Source organism: Amborella trichopoda, chromosome 13, assembly GCF_054954075.1.
Source record: "Amborella trichopoda isolate Santa Cruz 75 chromosome 13, AtrichopodaSantaCruz75HAP2 v2.0, whole genome shotgun sequence".
Classification (NCBI taxonomy): Eukaryota; Viridiplantae; Streptophyta; class Magnoliopsida; order Amborellales; family Amborellaceae; genus Amborella; species Amborella trichopoda.
This window is the reverse complement of record NC_142348.1, coordinates 44,822,166-44,835,676: the sequence shown is the minus strand read 5'-3', so window position 1 is coordinate 44,835,676 and position 13,511 is coordinate 44,822,166. Positions and strand designations below refer to the sequence as shown.

Genomic DNA, 13,511 nt, shown 5'->3' with positions numbered 1-13,511 from the left:
ATAGGAGGTGAGAATGATCCAGTGATGGAGAACTCCTCTTTGATATTCAGCTCTCCCCATTCAGAAGACAAGATCCTAACAAAGGTAGAGCTGCCTTGCATTACCACTAATTCTTTTCCTTTTTTTCTATGACAAACTCAACCCCATCAAACCAAAACAAGTAAAACATCAAGAGACATGGAAGCAAGACTAAATCAGAATAAACACGAAGCCAATCAAGCAACATATGGCTCCTTATCTTCCAAATAAAACCTAACAAAAGAAAACACCTGCAAACAAAACCCACAAAAAGGCAACCTACCTGCCGTTTATAAACCCACCTTTCTGCTGTTCAATCTTGCTTCAGATCATCAACCAATAGCTCGCAACAACAAGGAAACCGCCCCCAATAGATTGTGTCTTCCAAAACCAGCAACAAAGCTGCCTCGCGAGAAACTCTAGAACACGAAACATATCTACAAATCCTAGACCAAGTCTTCAACAAGAAAATCCTTTCTTTTTCCTCATCCTCTCATCGCCCCAGACAACATTGACCTGCAAAATGGGCAAAACCAAGGCAGCACCAAGAATCCGAGTAATCACAACTTCATCAACAATCTGATTCCTTTGCGAATTCAACCCCCCTAAAACCACCACCATCAAATATTTCTTTCTCTCTCTAACCATAACCCCATCTGGACCCGGTGCCTTATCATTTTTCAGGGGTTTAATCGGTTGGACAGTCGAACAAAGTTTATACATACAATTTTTTCATTTGGGATTGAGGTCACAAAGAGATTGTATATAATGAGACCATTTATCTTTAAATGCGGTTTCTATATGGATGCAGCTTTATGTGTTGAACTTGGGCTGCAGCCTTCTGCTCCGTTCATCAATTTTGATGGTACGGATTTTGCTCACTGCCCAATAAAGAAAGGACCCGGTTTCTATGCGGTCAAGCCCGCATTTGTAGAAATGTGGGCCTCTTAATAAGTCTATTTTTGTGATGGATTTTAATATTTAATTTTTAAGGACAGACATGTAATATCTAATATAGAGATTATAAGTATAAAAAAAAAAAAAAAATTTAAAACTAAAAATAATAATTCTAGTAAGAAAACATTTGGACAGCTAGTTTCCATTGTTTTTAGATGAAACACCTACTTGCATCCATCTTTAAGATAGATGCGTTATACTTTCTTAACCGCATATGTAGAAATGCGGCCCCACATGAAACAATTTTCCAATAAAGAAAACTTGTAGAAGTGGGCTTCTAGTTGCTTCTGTCTTTTCCAACATTTATGTGGCCTGGAATTTTTTTAGCTATTTCCCATCCACTTTCTCTGTGTACCACTCCACCCATTTAACTCCTTGTTCACTCTCTACATCATCACACTCAAGTTTGTCTCTCAGACAATATTAGCTCTAATTCAAGCAATTTCTTCATCTTCACAAATTGCCTTTGGCTTCTACTTCTGTAACCTCATAAGGAATTCTACTTTTCAGCCATTGCAACAGAGTTTAATTGATTTGTTGCATGCTGATAACACATGCAAGAAACCTAGAGAGAGGAAATTAAAAGGTGGCTTTTGAAGAAATGATGAATCTTTGTGGCTGTAGCAATAGGTAAGAGAGAAAAATTCACAAACTGTTTAGTGCCAAAAGAGGAAGAAGAGGGAGACAAAAGTATGTAGAGAGAGAAAAACAAGAAAACCCATGGATTAGGGGCAAATGTCTTTGAATATTTGGTTTTTGAAGGACGTTTATAAATTCTATGTAGTATAAGTTTAAGAAATCAGATTCATTAATCTTGGCAATCTCAGAAAATCCCAAGAATTTGTAGGTTCCATGATCTCATATTTATCAAATAGAGTTTGATAATTTTGTTGGAGGATTGTATACAATGGGACCATTTGCCTTTGGTACAAAGAGATTACAATTACTTAGAACCATTTGACGTGAAATCTAATAGCTTACGTGTGTCACAAAATTCAAAAAAGTCGCTTTGAACTTTGAGCTTGCTCAATGGAAAATATAGCCACATAATTTGACATCTAATTATCAAGATTAATTTTGACCACCTTGTACCACAAGTAAATGGTTCCATTGTATACTTTTTCTTATCTTTATTAGAAGGTCACAATTGCTCTTAGTAATTAAATGTCAAATTAGATGGCTTGAGAAGTAAGAATTTTTTTTGCATTTTGAGTTCAGTCAATGACACTCTTACAATCATTTGATTTGAAATCTGATTGACAAAAATTATTGTGACCTCCTTATATGAAAAGTAAATAGTCTCTTTGTATACTTTTCTTTTTTTTTAATATGAAACATTGGGAACAACTTAAAAATTACTAGATAATTATTCTAAAAGTTGAGTTTTGCAATACATGGATCTCGCCATCCAAATATTAGATGATCTCTATTCAATCTAGAGACATTATTTTTATTAAGTGCATAGATGGCATAATTAAGAATTTGTTTTTATTGAGGTTAATCTATAGATTGAAGATATTACATTTCCAAAATTTAGGGACTTAAAATTAATTTTAAGTGGTTTTTTAATGTTAATTATAAATGGGGTTTCCCCGAGGGATTAAATGAGTAAAATATTTTTTTAATAAGAGTACCCGGGAGATGAATGAGAAACACAAGTACCTAGGATTCAGGGCTTAATTGGGAAGATACGAAGATATCGGGATTTGCCAATTGGAACTGCTGCTAATCCACGCGGTCCTTTGTTGGGATGGAAGGTGGATGCGTTATGATATGATCTCCTCTTCCTTTAACTCATTAAGCTTCAACCATTTTGCTTTTTGTAGCTAAATTAGCATCCAAATTTCAATTATTTATTATAATTATGGAAAATTATCAAAAGTAGCCCTTTTTTTTTCTTCAAAAATTCAAAAAATAATAGGACTTTTCAAAATTTACATCCATACCCAATTTTTCAAGTTATCTTTTCTACCTAAAATGTCTTTCATGCTTCCCTTGGGCACGACAACTCTACTAGAGCCATGATGTCACAACCTATTAGAGGCTGCATCTCGGCTCCAATAGGATTGTAGTGACCTATTATGGCTGTGAAAGGCATTTTTGGGCAAAAAGTTTTTTGAAATTTTGGGTATGCATATAAATTTTAAACAAAATTAGTATTTTTTTAATTTTAAAAGAATTTAAATTTATTTTTGATAATTTCCCTTATAACTTTAACACATAAGTTACAAGGAATTTTTCTTAAGTATGAAATTTTTGAAATCTTGCTATATAGATATGGTCCTTCAAAGTTAGAGCCCCCAAAGTAGTGTCAGTGGTGCTTCAGATTCACTTTGCTTTGGAATACATGCCAAGATTAATAACGAAAATTTTTTAATAATACCAAACGTTAAAAAAGAAAAAAGTTTTTGGTGAGTCCAACCGCCATGCATCTTTGGTTTTCGATGTTGGACCTAAGCACTTCCAAATAAGTTCAAGGGTAGTTGCTTCTAGGCAAACCTCATGGTTGTTCTCGTGGTTGTCTCCGCAGCCCTACCTCCTTTATCACTAAGCGGTCATTTAGGGGCTTTAGGTGGCGCTCAAAGCTGTTTCCCTCTTGATGATTAAGCTTATCTCCCACCGTCTCACAGGCTAACATTACCTGTTGTTATTTTCGCGTCATATCTAGTATTCAAAGTTTACCTCGATTTGGTACCATTCTCGCTGCCCACGTCAAAAAAATGTTTTACCCGTAGATTTCTAGTCAACTGTTGCATGTCAATGAATTCCGAGGAGACCTAGCTAGCTTTGGGTTCGAGTGGCATTTCACCCCCAACTACACTCATCTGTTGATTATTCAACATCAGTCAATTCGAATTTCTGCTTATTTTCACCCAAGCTTCATCCTGGTCATGGATAGATCATCCAGGTTCGGGTCTATAAATAACGACAATTGCCCTAGGTGTGCTCCTTTTGGATTAAATTTTACATTTACGTCCTCTAAAAAATGACCAACTTAGGAAGATTTACTTGATTCAAAAATTTGATGCACTTTACAATCACCAAATAATTATTTAAAAAAGAAGAAGAAGAATAATAATTGGAATGCCCAAGCACCCGCATTTAATGTCCAAAAATTGGACTTGTTGTATATAATCTTTTGGTATGATTTTTTCTTATGCACCATATCTGATGACTAAGAATAGTTATAACCTCTTTGTACAAAAAATACAATCCCATTTATGTAAAGGCCTAGCATATAATCTCTTTGGTTCAATGACGATACACAATCCAAGCATGACAAATAAATGCATTGTAGTGAGCGATCTGTCAAATAGCCCATGCTCAAAGTTATCATGGGCGATCATGTTGATTTTAGGGGGGACGTTACGGACACGTTTCCACCCTGCTAAAATGTTAGCGTAAAAATGGTTCATCTTGTACGCTCTTCTTTCAAACAATCATTTCAATTTTTCGAAGATCATTAGATTCGTATTATTTTTGGAGATCCACATTCATATATTTTGGGCCGAATAGTATTTGAAAAAAATATGGATGTGCTTTTGAAGCGTGATTCAGGTGAAAATCGAAGAGGACGCATGGGTCCGCAGTCAGGAAAAACATTTCCCTTGAATTATTTGAGTTAAATGCAAAATCTTAACCTTCCATTTTGGAATTGATGTCTTCATAAATTTTACGTGCCCAAAATTGAACAAGAACTATTAAAAAAAATCTGACGGACTTACAATAAGACATCAGATTAGGAGCATCCACCATGATGGAGGGCCCGATCAAATGATGCGTAGCCCGCAACAAGGAAAAGGGTTGGATTCAATACTCGTTAATCGGACTATCAATGAGAATGGGATGGTCCAGATGTGCCAAGCTTATGAGAAGCCACAGAGCAGGTTCATATAATCACTATGACCATGCATAATAAAAATGAAACGAGAGAGAGGCATGCACTGACATTTCAAGCATGCATTTCTACATCCAACTTTCATCATCATCCAACTTGTAAGATACCAATGACAAAGGGCTCAATAGAAAATTGAGAGAGAGAGACAGAGAGAGGAATGCACATACATTACAATCATGAATTTCTACATGTAACTTTCATCACTAATCCAACTTGAAATATCACAATTAAAAGGGCTCAATAAATATCTTATTGTAATTTATTTATTTGAAATAAGGCCAAGATCAAAAGGAAAAAAGCCTATCAGGAAGACCCTGTCCATCCCCCATTATTTAGCATAAACTATACTTGAATTTACAACTCATTACATTTGTGGCCTTGTCTGAACGACGTATATTTCTCCATCTTTAACCACCCCTTCAATGTCTTGGGCAGAGCCATAGAGGTCTTCAATTACTTTCCCAACTAATGCAATCTTTGAAAATATATATTTCTGGTAAGCTCTATCAACTATCAATCTATCAGAAGAATAGTCCACTACCACCTTATCCTCTTTATCCATGGGCACACTGTAATTAAGAGAATAAAGTGAGGAAAAAAATAAAATGAATAGACTGCATTGCTCAAGAAAGATTGCTTCATTTCAGAACCATTCTTTTTAGGATTTCAATGTTGATTTTTCATGAAATTTCACCATATATATAGGTTAAGGAAACAAAACAAACTTGCCTGTCGTAAAGCCCAGCACCAGAGTAGCCTTTCAAGTCTTCACCATTAGAGTCTGATCTGAATATGATGGACCTCTTGATAAAAAGGCCTATTTGCTTGCTTGGATAACCAAGAACCTGTACATTCCACTACATTATGTTATTGTATGCATGCCCATATTTCATGTATGTGAAAGGGCATGCGTCCAGAGGAGGAGGAGGGGCGGGGGGGAGAGAGAGAGTTTCTAAGCAGGAGTCAGCTGCACCTTGGGTGAGTTCAAATCAGATTTTTTGGTTACAAAGCTCATAGCTCGACCTGGATAAGCACTCACTAGAGTTTCTCCCAAACCTTTAACAATCTGTTATTTGAACAAAACAAAATTGGGTGAGAAGAAGCATTTTCGTGATCTAGAAGCCTTAAAAACACACAACATTACCTCAGCATAAATCTCCGTAGGGTTCCCTGATAAGGGATTTTTGGTGTGGATCACAAAAGCATAATCAGCACATATAATTTCTTGAACCAGGACAGCCATGCAAAGGCTATTATGATCCATTTTGGCTTTTTGTATGCTAATATAGGCTCTTTCATTCCACTTTGAAGCCCAAACCTGGAAAGAGAGATTATTAATTTCTAGTCTTGATTTTTCTCATGGATAGTTCTATGGTTAATCAGTAACTCGATGCTTACAGAGAGGGTTTAGCAAGACACCAAGGCGCTTGAAAATAGTATAAAAAAGATTGAGGTGTGGAAGCCTATTGGACCAAATTTTATTCAAGGAAACTCAATGAATCCCTTATGGCCAAATGTACATAGCAGACACAGGTTACTGCTATTCTTGCACTTTGAAAACGGAATGTACTCTAAATGAAACTTCTAAATGCTAACATTCAGCTAAAGTAATATTTGCAGCAAAGAAGTTTCTCCATAACAGATCAAAACCATTTAATCAATGTTTTCTTGAAATGCGTCATAGCATCCTTGGAAATTAGTTCATGGGAAGAACCTTTAAAGACAATTTATTGTTTCTACGATGCTTCCTTGCAATGTCATGTTGAAATATAAATTAAAAAAAAAGCTAAAGGAAATGCTTCCTTGCAATGTTTTTGAAAATGCAGGATACATTCAATACAATTTAAACGCTTTTAGGAGCCCATACCATGACTACTGTGAGATTATGTGTTACAATCAGTGGTATAAAAATCGCCGAGTCGGCACGGAATCGGCCGATTCGAACCGGGAATCGGCCATCCCGTGTCGATTCTTTTATAAGACCGGGAATTGCCCGATTCTAGAGAAGAACCGGCGATTCTGTACAGTAAATCGCTGGATGACGCCATGACTCGCCCGGTTGACATCATGACTCGCCCAGTTCTATGCACGCGTATGACGTCATGAGTCACAAGGGACATTTTTGTAAATTTTCGAGTTACAATGGGCACCCATTGTAAAAAACACATGCTCCATCACAAACCCACACTGCTACATGCGTTTCGCGCGCGACTAGCATTGGTAGCAGAAGACTATTTATCTTTACCAAATTTGTTCTATGGGTTCGATGTGGGACAATTGCGCCAAGGTAATAGCTCAGAAAGAAATAAGATATAATTATTGAGTGACCTCTTTGTATCACAACTTAACATTTGACATGGTGGTTAGAGCGTTGCTTGTGCGCTGGACTTCGCGGGATCAATTCCTGCCCAGGTGCCATCATTCCTCACAAACAAATTAATATTTTCCTTTGTACAAAATAATTTTTTTTTACAAAAAAAATAAAAGCTTTTTATAAAAAAAATAAATTTTTTGTTAAAAACAAATATAGGGTTCTTGTCAAAAAAAAAAAGGTAATACAACAAACAAAAAATTTCTTGTCAAAAAATAAAAGCTTATTGTAAAAAAAATATAAGGTTCTTGTAAAAAAAAAAAAAAAACGTAATACAACAAAATTTATTTTTCTTGTCAAAAAATAAAAGTTAATTGTAAAAAAATATAAGGTTCTTGTAAAAAAAAAAAAAAAAGGTTCTTGTTAAAAAAAAAAAAAAAATTAATACAACAAGCATTTCTTGTAAAAAAATAAAAAAAAAGTTATTGTCATAAGAAATAAAAGGTTTTTGTCAAAAAAAAAAGATCAAAGGTTATACAACAAATATTTATTGTAAAAAAATAAGAGTTTGGATTTGTTATTATTTGTATAATACAATAATTATAAAATGTAAACCAACAAGTTCAATTTCAGTATATAATGTTCTCCACCAATTCGAGATTTTGGTGGCCATTTTTTATCGATTAAAACCATTCTTTATTATAGTCCATCTATGATTATAGATTTCATCCATGATAATTCTATGATTTTTCTTTTGTGTGATGTAAATTTAATAGTCAAAATAAGTTCATATAGAGAAAAAACATCTCAATATTCACATATTGATGAAAACATGAAAATTAATAATGCAGTACCCCGATTTCTTATTGGATTCCTAAAAAACAACATTTATAATGAATTTTAATAATTTTTTTAGATTTTTTTAAAGCGTAATCCAACCGATTCGGCCGATTCCCGATCCGGATCGCCGATTCACCGATCCGGATGGGTTTTTGGGGTGCCCGATCCGGGCCACCAATACGTTTTTTAAACCACTAGTTACAATGCAAGCTTTATGAGGAAGGACTCTGATCATAGATAACACAGTACTGGTCTACACAAGTGTAATATTGAATACTAAATGACGATTGATTTTGTCACTCTGATGAAATGTGAAACATCATATAAATGATATACATAGTTAACATCCCTACACTAACTTACCAAAGCACATTTTCCAGATAAATATCAAACAATTCTTAGGATAATTCGAGTATTTTTAGATGATTACAACATTGTACCAAGTTTGAATCCCACTATTGAACTACCACGAAAAAAGCAAAAAAAGCATGTACGGAGGAAAGGGGGTTCCATCAATATTGAAACCTATTTTATGTGGGATTGCTACTTGGTTAAATTCTTGAAAAGTTTCACACGTAAGAAACTAACCAAGTTATAGACAAAATTACTAGAGCCAAGAATATGGAAGCAAAATTGTGAGTTTCTCACCTCTTGTAAATACTTTACAAAGTTGTCAGGGTAGAAACCTTCAGTCATCATGAAATTATTCCAAAACCCATGTTTTAAAAACCAAACTAGTGGGTCGAATCAGTGACCCAGGCCAGCTTGGAACTGCCTGAGCCGGCTTGCAGCTTTCTGGGTTTCTTTGGTACAGGAAATTTAAAGAAATAAAAGTCGCTAAGAACCAGTGGCATCCCGGGCAAACAGGGGGTCTTGGACCTGGACTGGTACCACACCAGTTCCAAGCCGGCTTGGTGATTTTTAAAACACTGCCATAGTATATGGCCAATTAACCACTCAGATTTAAAATAAATGAATCGTAAAAAAAAAACCTGCAACAGTTTATAAATAGTGCACCTTCTTTATTGCTAACCACGCTTGGTTCCATCTTCCTTCACCCTCATCACCAGGCCATGGCATCCTCTTGGTTTTCATCTTGCTACTAAGTTCATTGATCTGCCAGAAATAAAGTAGAATGACTTGCTAAAAATCTAATAGCCTTTAAATGATAAATGTCTAATACTGTTAAAAGAAAAAAAAAGATGAATATTAAAAATCAAACATCTTGCCATTTGCAGAAGAGAAGAGTTCACAATTTGTTCATGCTATTCACAATTTAAATTTTAGTACTGGTATTGACCTGATAGCCATACTTTATATCTTTGTCAGTAGGTCATTCCCCAGTAACATTGAATAAATGCACATGCAGTACATCGACAAATTACAAAAGAATGAGAACAACAAAAACTAAGTTCTTCCTACTTGTATAATCTTACCAGGAGATGACAGCAAGCACAAAAAATCCTTATCTAGGGCATGACTTACCTTTAGGACAGTTTCATAACTTGCTAGCAAACCTAGCACTTTTAACTGGTTCCTACACATATATTTGAGTTCCATGCCATAAGTGCAAAACATAAATCAGGTTTCTACCAAAATATTTCATGTGGGGCAAGCAATCATTAGTGTCCCACAACAGAAGTAGATTGAAAAATATGGTGGAAAACTCAGAAAGGCCTCCTATATACATGCGATAATAAAGACGCAGCAGTAATAAAGTTCTTTTACACTGTATATGGTTGTCTAAGAATGATGCACACATTCACCCATTTACAGTAGTCCATTCATAAAAAGCTTAAGCGGGAAGTATTATAAGGATAGGGTGGACTTAAGTACTCAGTATCAGTGCAAATTACCAGTTGAGAAGGAGCTTTCAATTGTAAAATGGTTTGTCTTATGTCATGTAGTTTGGAAAGGTTTCCAGCTGCAACAATTCTGCTTAAAGAAACAACTTGGTTCGCCACATCCTGTCAAACACAACTACAGCTAGTTACTAGAGTCACAACTGTTTATAAACTGAATGGAACATACAGAGCCAATGCAAAACATGTTATGGACAAAAGAACAAGAAGTTTGCATAATAGATTCATATTCTCAGGAAAAATGACATTGACGCTTCATTCAGTAAGGCACACAAAGATTGTAGTAAAGCAATGACCAAGGTATGGAATATAACATGGAAAGGACTTATGTTCAAAAATCATTTTGATAAAATGGTTGCTCAAGACGTACAGACAAAAATTGTAACATATGTAATGAAATGACATATTTCTAAGGGAGCTTACACATTGTACTTGTAAAACCAAGGCATAATTGGTGTGTAAAACCCAGTCAGATTTGACACTCTTAAGGTTTTGTAGTAAAGAGCAAAGAAGAGATCGTAGAAAATGAAAACTGGATTTAGTCACTGTCCATTAGAGTTTCACTGGAATAGATATGAGATATGATTACATGTTTGCCCTCTGTTTATTTTCAGTAATTACATGTGTCTTTTGCTGCAATGACTCCCTCAGTTCTACTATACAAAGTATATTCCACATATTATATATGGTATCTTCCCCTCAAGTTGGTGTATGGATGTCAGGAATTGACAACTTAGAACTAAGCATGTGCATGACGGTCTTTCTCACTACTTTCGTGAAGATAGCAGCTAGCTGATCTTCAGTCTTCATATATGGAGTACAGATGAGCTTAACAGTCATTTTTTCATGGACAAAGTGACAAAATGACCTTAATATGTTCAGTGTGCTCATGGAAATTTGAGTTTGATGCAACGTGTATTGCTGTAGTCATCACAATAAAGTGGGATACATTAGACAACACCAATTTCCATGTCAAAGAGAAGTGCCCTTAATCACATAGGCTCACATGTTGCAGAAGCCCTGACGTGATACTTAACCTTTGTAAATGGATCTGCCCACGACATGCCTTTTTTTACTTTTCCAGATTACCGAATTGCCTCCAACAAAAGTGCACCATCTTGTGGTTGAATCTCTATCAATGTATTTTACAAAGTCAAGCATTGCATTTCGAGAAACCACAGGTCCCTTGTCCGGAGATGGCTTGAGATAGCACAAGATTGTAGTGACAGCATCCATGTGTAGATGGAGGTGCATGCATGCATTGACAAACAAGGCCTGCAATATGAGTGATAACAAGTCTAGTAATAGTCACATAGATGAGCTTTCCAACAAGATATATTACAGATTCTTCCCAAGAAGTACTAGAAATGTCCCAACTTCCTTTTAGGATTTATTGGCAAGCCAATAAGTTTCAATCCAGGTTTCCCAGTTTCCTTAAGTAGATCAAGAACATATTTACTTGAGAAATGAAGATCCCCAAGTGTTGACCGAGCAACCAGAATACCAAGAAAGTTTTTGAGTGAGCCAAAATTCTTAATGTCGCAGCACAAATCACATGCGATTTGCAACTCTCATTGTCATCAACCAACGTAAAGACAATGTCGTCAACATAATTTAGAAATATGTACTCTGAGGTCGCCTTTAACAAACAATGAGAAGTCAACACCACTCGCACGAAACCAAATAGTTTACAAGGCCCTGCTTAACTTATTAAACCATTGCTTTAGGTGATTGTTTAAACCCCTACATTGCTTTACAAGCCAGAAAACAGGACTAGTAGGTGTGGGATCTGAAGGTGTAGGCACAAGATGCATATACACTTATCCTCCAAAATCTAAATCACCATGAAGGGTGGGATTCTTGACACAGCTGATACAAAGATAATTTTGGTTGCTGCAATGACAGCAAAACACGAAAATAACCCATTCTTGCTCTTGGTCCAAATGTTTCAGGGGTAATCTACAACCTAGGTCTGGGTGAATCCTTAAGCTACTAAACAGCCCTATATAATACTTGATTGCGCTTGTAGACACAACAACAAGCAGCAGTCTTCTTGCTAGGAGAAAGATTCACAAGATCCCATATATTGTCTTTTTTCATGTTCGGGTTTGTAGCCTTCAAAGCATGTAAAAATAACAAATATAGTGAACTGCGCACTTCAGTAGGAGTGTATGATTGGTCGACTGACCTAGGATTAGGCAGTCTCTAGCTTGGGTCAATGTCCAAAACCTTTTCCCTAGGCATAGGCACTATCATTGAGGGTTCCCAGTTCAGAGGATTCAGCAGGACTAAAGGATCAGAGTGTGCCACCAGTTCGATAATTAAAGGGTGGGTGTGCTAAGTCCCAAGGGGATAAACCCTAGGCAAAAGTTTAGTAAGTCTTCTCAGTTTTGGTTTATCAGTTATTTTTTTCAGCTTGATTCATAAAATTGTTTAGAAGTCCTAACAGTATTAGGAATCCAATTTGGATTAGGGTTCCTACTTAGACTAGGACTCCTACTTAGGTTGGAATGGCTAATTGTGTTAGAATTCATATTATAAGTTTGAATCACTTTTGGAAGTAAAAGTCAAAGATCCTAGATTGCAGTATGTTTATTTTCTATTTCTACATTGTTTGTGGCAATTGTAAGTAGACATTCTAGTTGTTAATAAAAGAAATAATTTTTTTTGAAATTATACCTCGGAATTCTACATAACCACACCTTTCAGTTCAATGCTTGCATCTCTTTTTCTGTGGCTTCCCACCACTTATGATGTATTACAGCCTCTTGAAATAACCCAGGCTCCAAGTGTGAATCCAAGCAAGAAAAAAATGATAAATGTTAATCAAAGCAAAAAAAAATGATATCGAGAAGGAAGAGAGAGAGAGAGAGAGAGAGAGAGAGAGAGAGAGAGAGTATACGACACAATATGATGAATAGGATGAGGATTTCCCTTTATGAAGTGATATAGGAGGAGAAGAGGAAATACCTTTTGACAATGACTTCTGGGAAGCTTCATGTGCATTCTAAGTCAGCCCTGGTGAAGGACCTAGTTTTAGATACAAAGAAGTTTGGTATGAAATGGGCCATGCCTGGCCCAAATTCTTTAGTGTTAGGCGCGAGCCTGAAATTGTCTTTGAAGACAAGACCAGAGCCCGGCCCAAATTCATGGTTTAAGGCCGAGACCGACCGGCCAGCCTCTGATCTAATAACCTTTTTGAACAAGTTCTTTCATTTTATAACTCTAGAGTCTAGACCCAATCTATTCTTTCTTTCCTCTTCAATGTGGGACTAATTTTATATTTCTCAGTACATGCACTCTCTCTTTCCTCTTTTTTTTTTTTTCCCCTCTCTCTCTAGGAAGATATAATAGGCAAGCAACAGTGATTATAAAGAATGTTTCTCTCTCTAGGAAACAACATTCAACAAGTTGTTTGTAGTGGATTTAACCATGGATTCTATTTTGGCTTTGATCAATGGCCTCCACCCTTAACTTCCAATCACATTCGATGTCTTTCCATTGAGGCTTGCTCCCTTTCTGGTATTCCTTCCTTGTTGGTGAGAACTAACCAACAAAACATTCGCATAAAGCAGGGGAAGAAGAAACTCATCAATCAGCCATAAAGATCGACTCGAAGGACTTG

General features: G+C 35.9%; 1 protein-coding gene across 8 annotated transcripts in view; it reads right to left on the bottom strand.

Moving 5' to 3' along the window:
• Positions 1 to 5,021: 5,021 nt before the first annotated feature.
• The window catches only part of LOC18442600 (alpha-glucan water dikinase, chloroplastic), a 34,037-nt gene continuing 25,547 nt past the window's right edge, over positions 5,022 to 13,511 (bottom strand). For all 8 annotated transcript variants that reach the window (XR_016047559.1, XR_016047558.1, XM_020672418.2 and 5 more), the window contains 6 exons: positions 9,881 to 9,991; positions 9,042 to 9,140; positions 6,018 to 6,191; positions 5,847 to 5,939; positions 5,603 to 5,718; positions 5,022 to 5,442 (listed from right to left, as the gene is read on the bottom strand). Coding sequence is in view for 6 of the 8 variants with exons in the window: in XM_020672418.2 (XP_020528077.2) it covers positions 5,238 to 5,442; positions 5,603 to 5,718; positions 5,847 to 5,939; positions 6,018 to 6,191; positions 9,042 to 9,140; positions 9,881 to 9,991 (798 nt within the window). In the remaining 2 variants the exon portion in view is untranslated. The remainder of the gene's footprint in view (positions 5,443 to 5,602; positions 5,719 to 5,846; positions 5,940 to 6,017; positions 6,192 to 9,041; positions 9,141 to 9,880; positions 9,992 to 13,511) is intronic.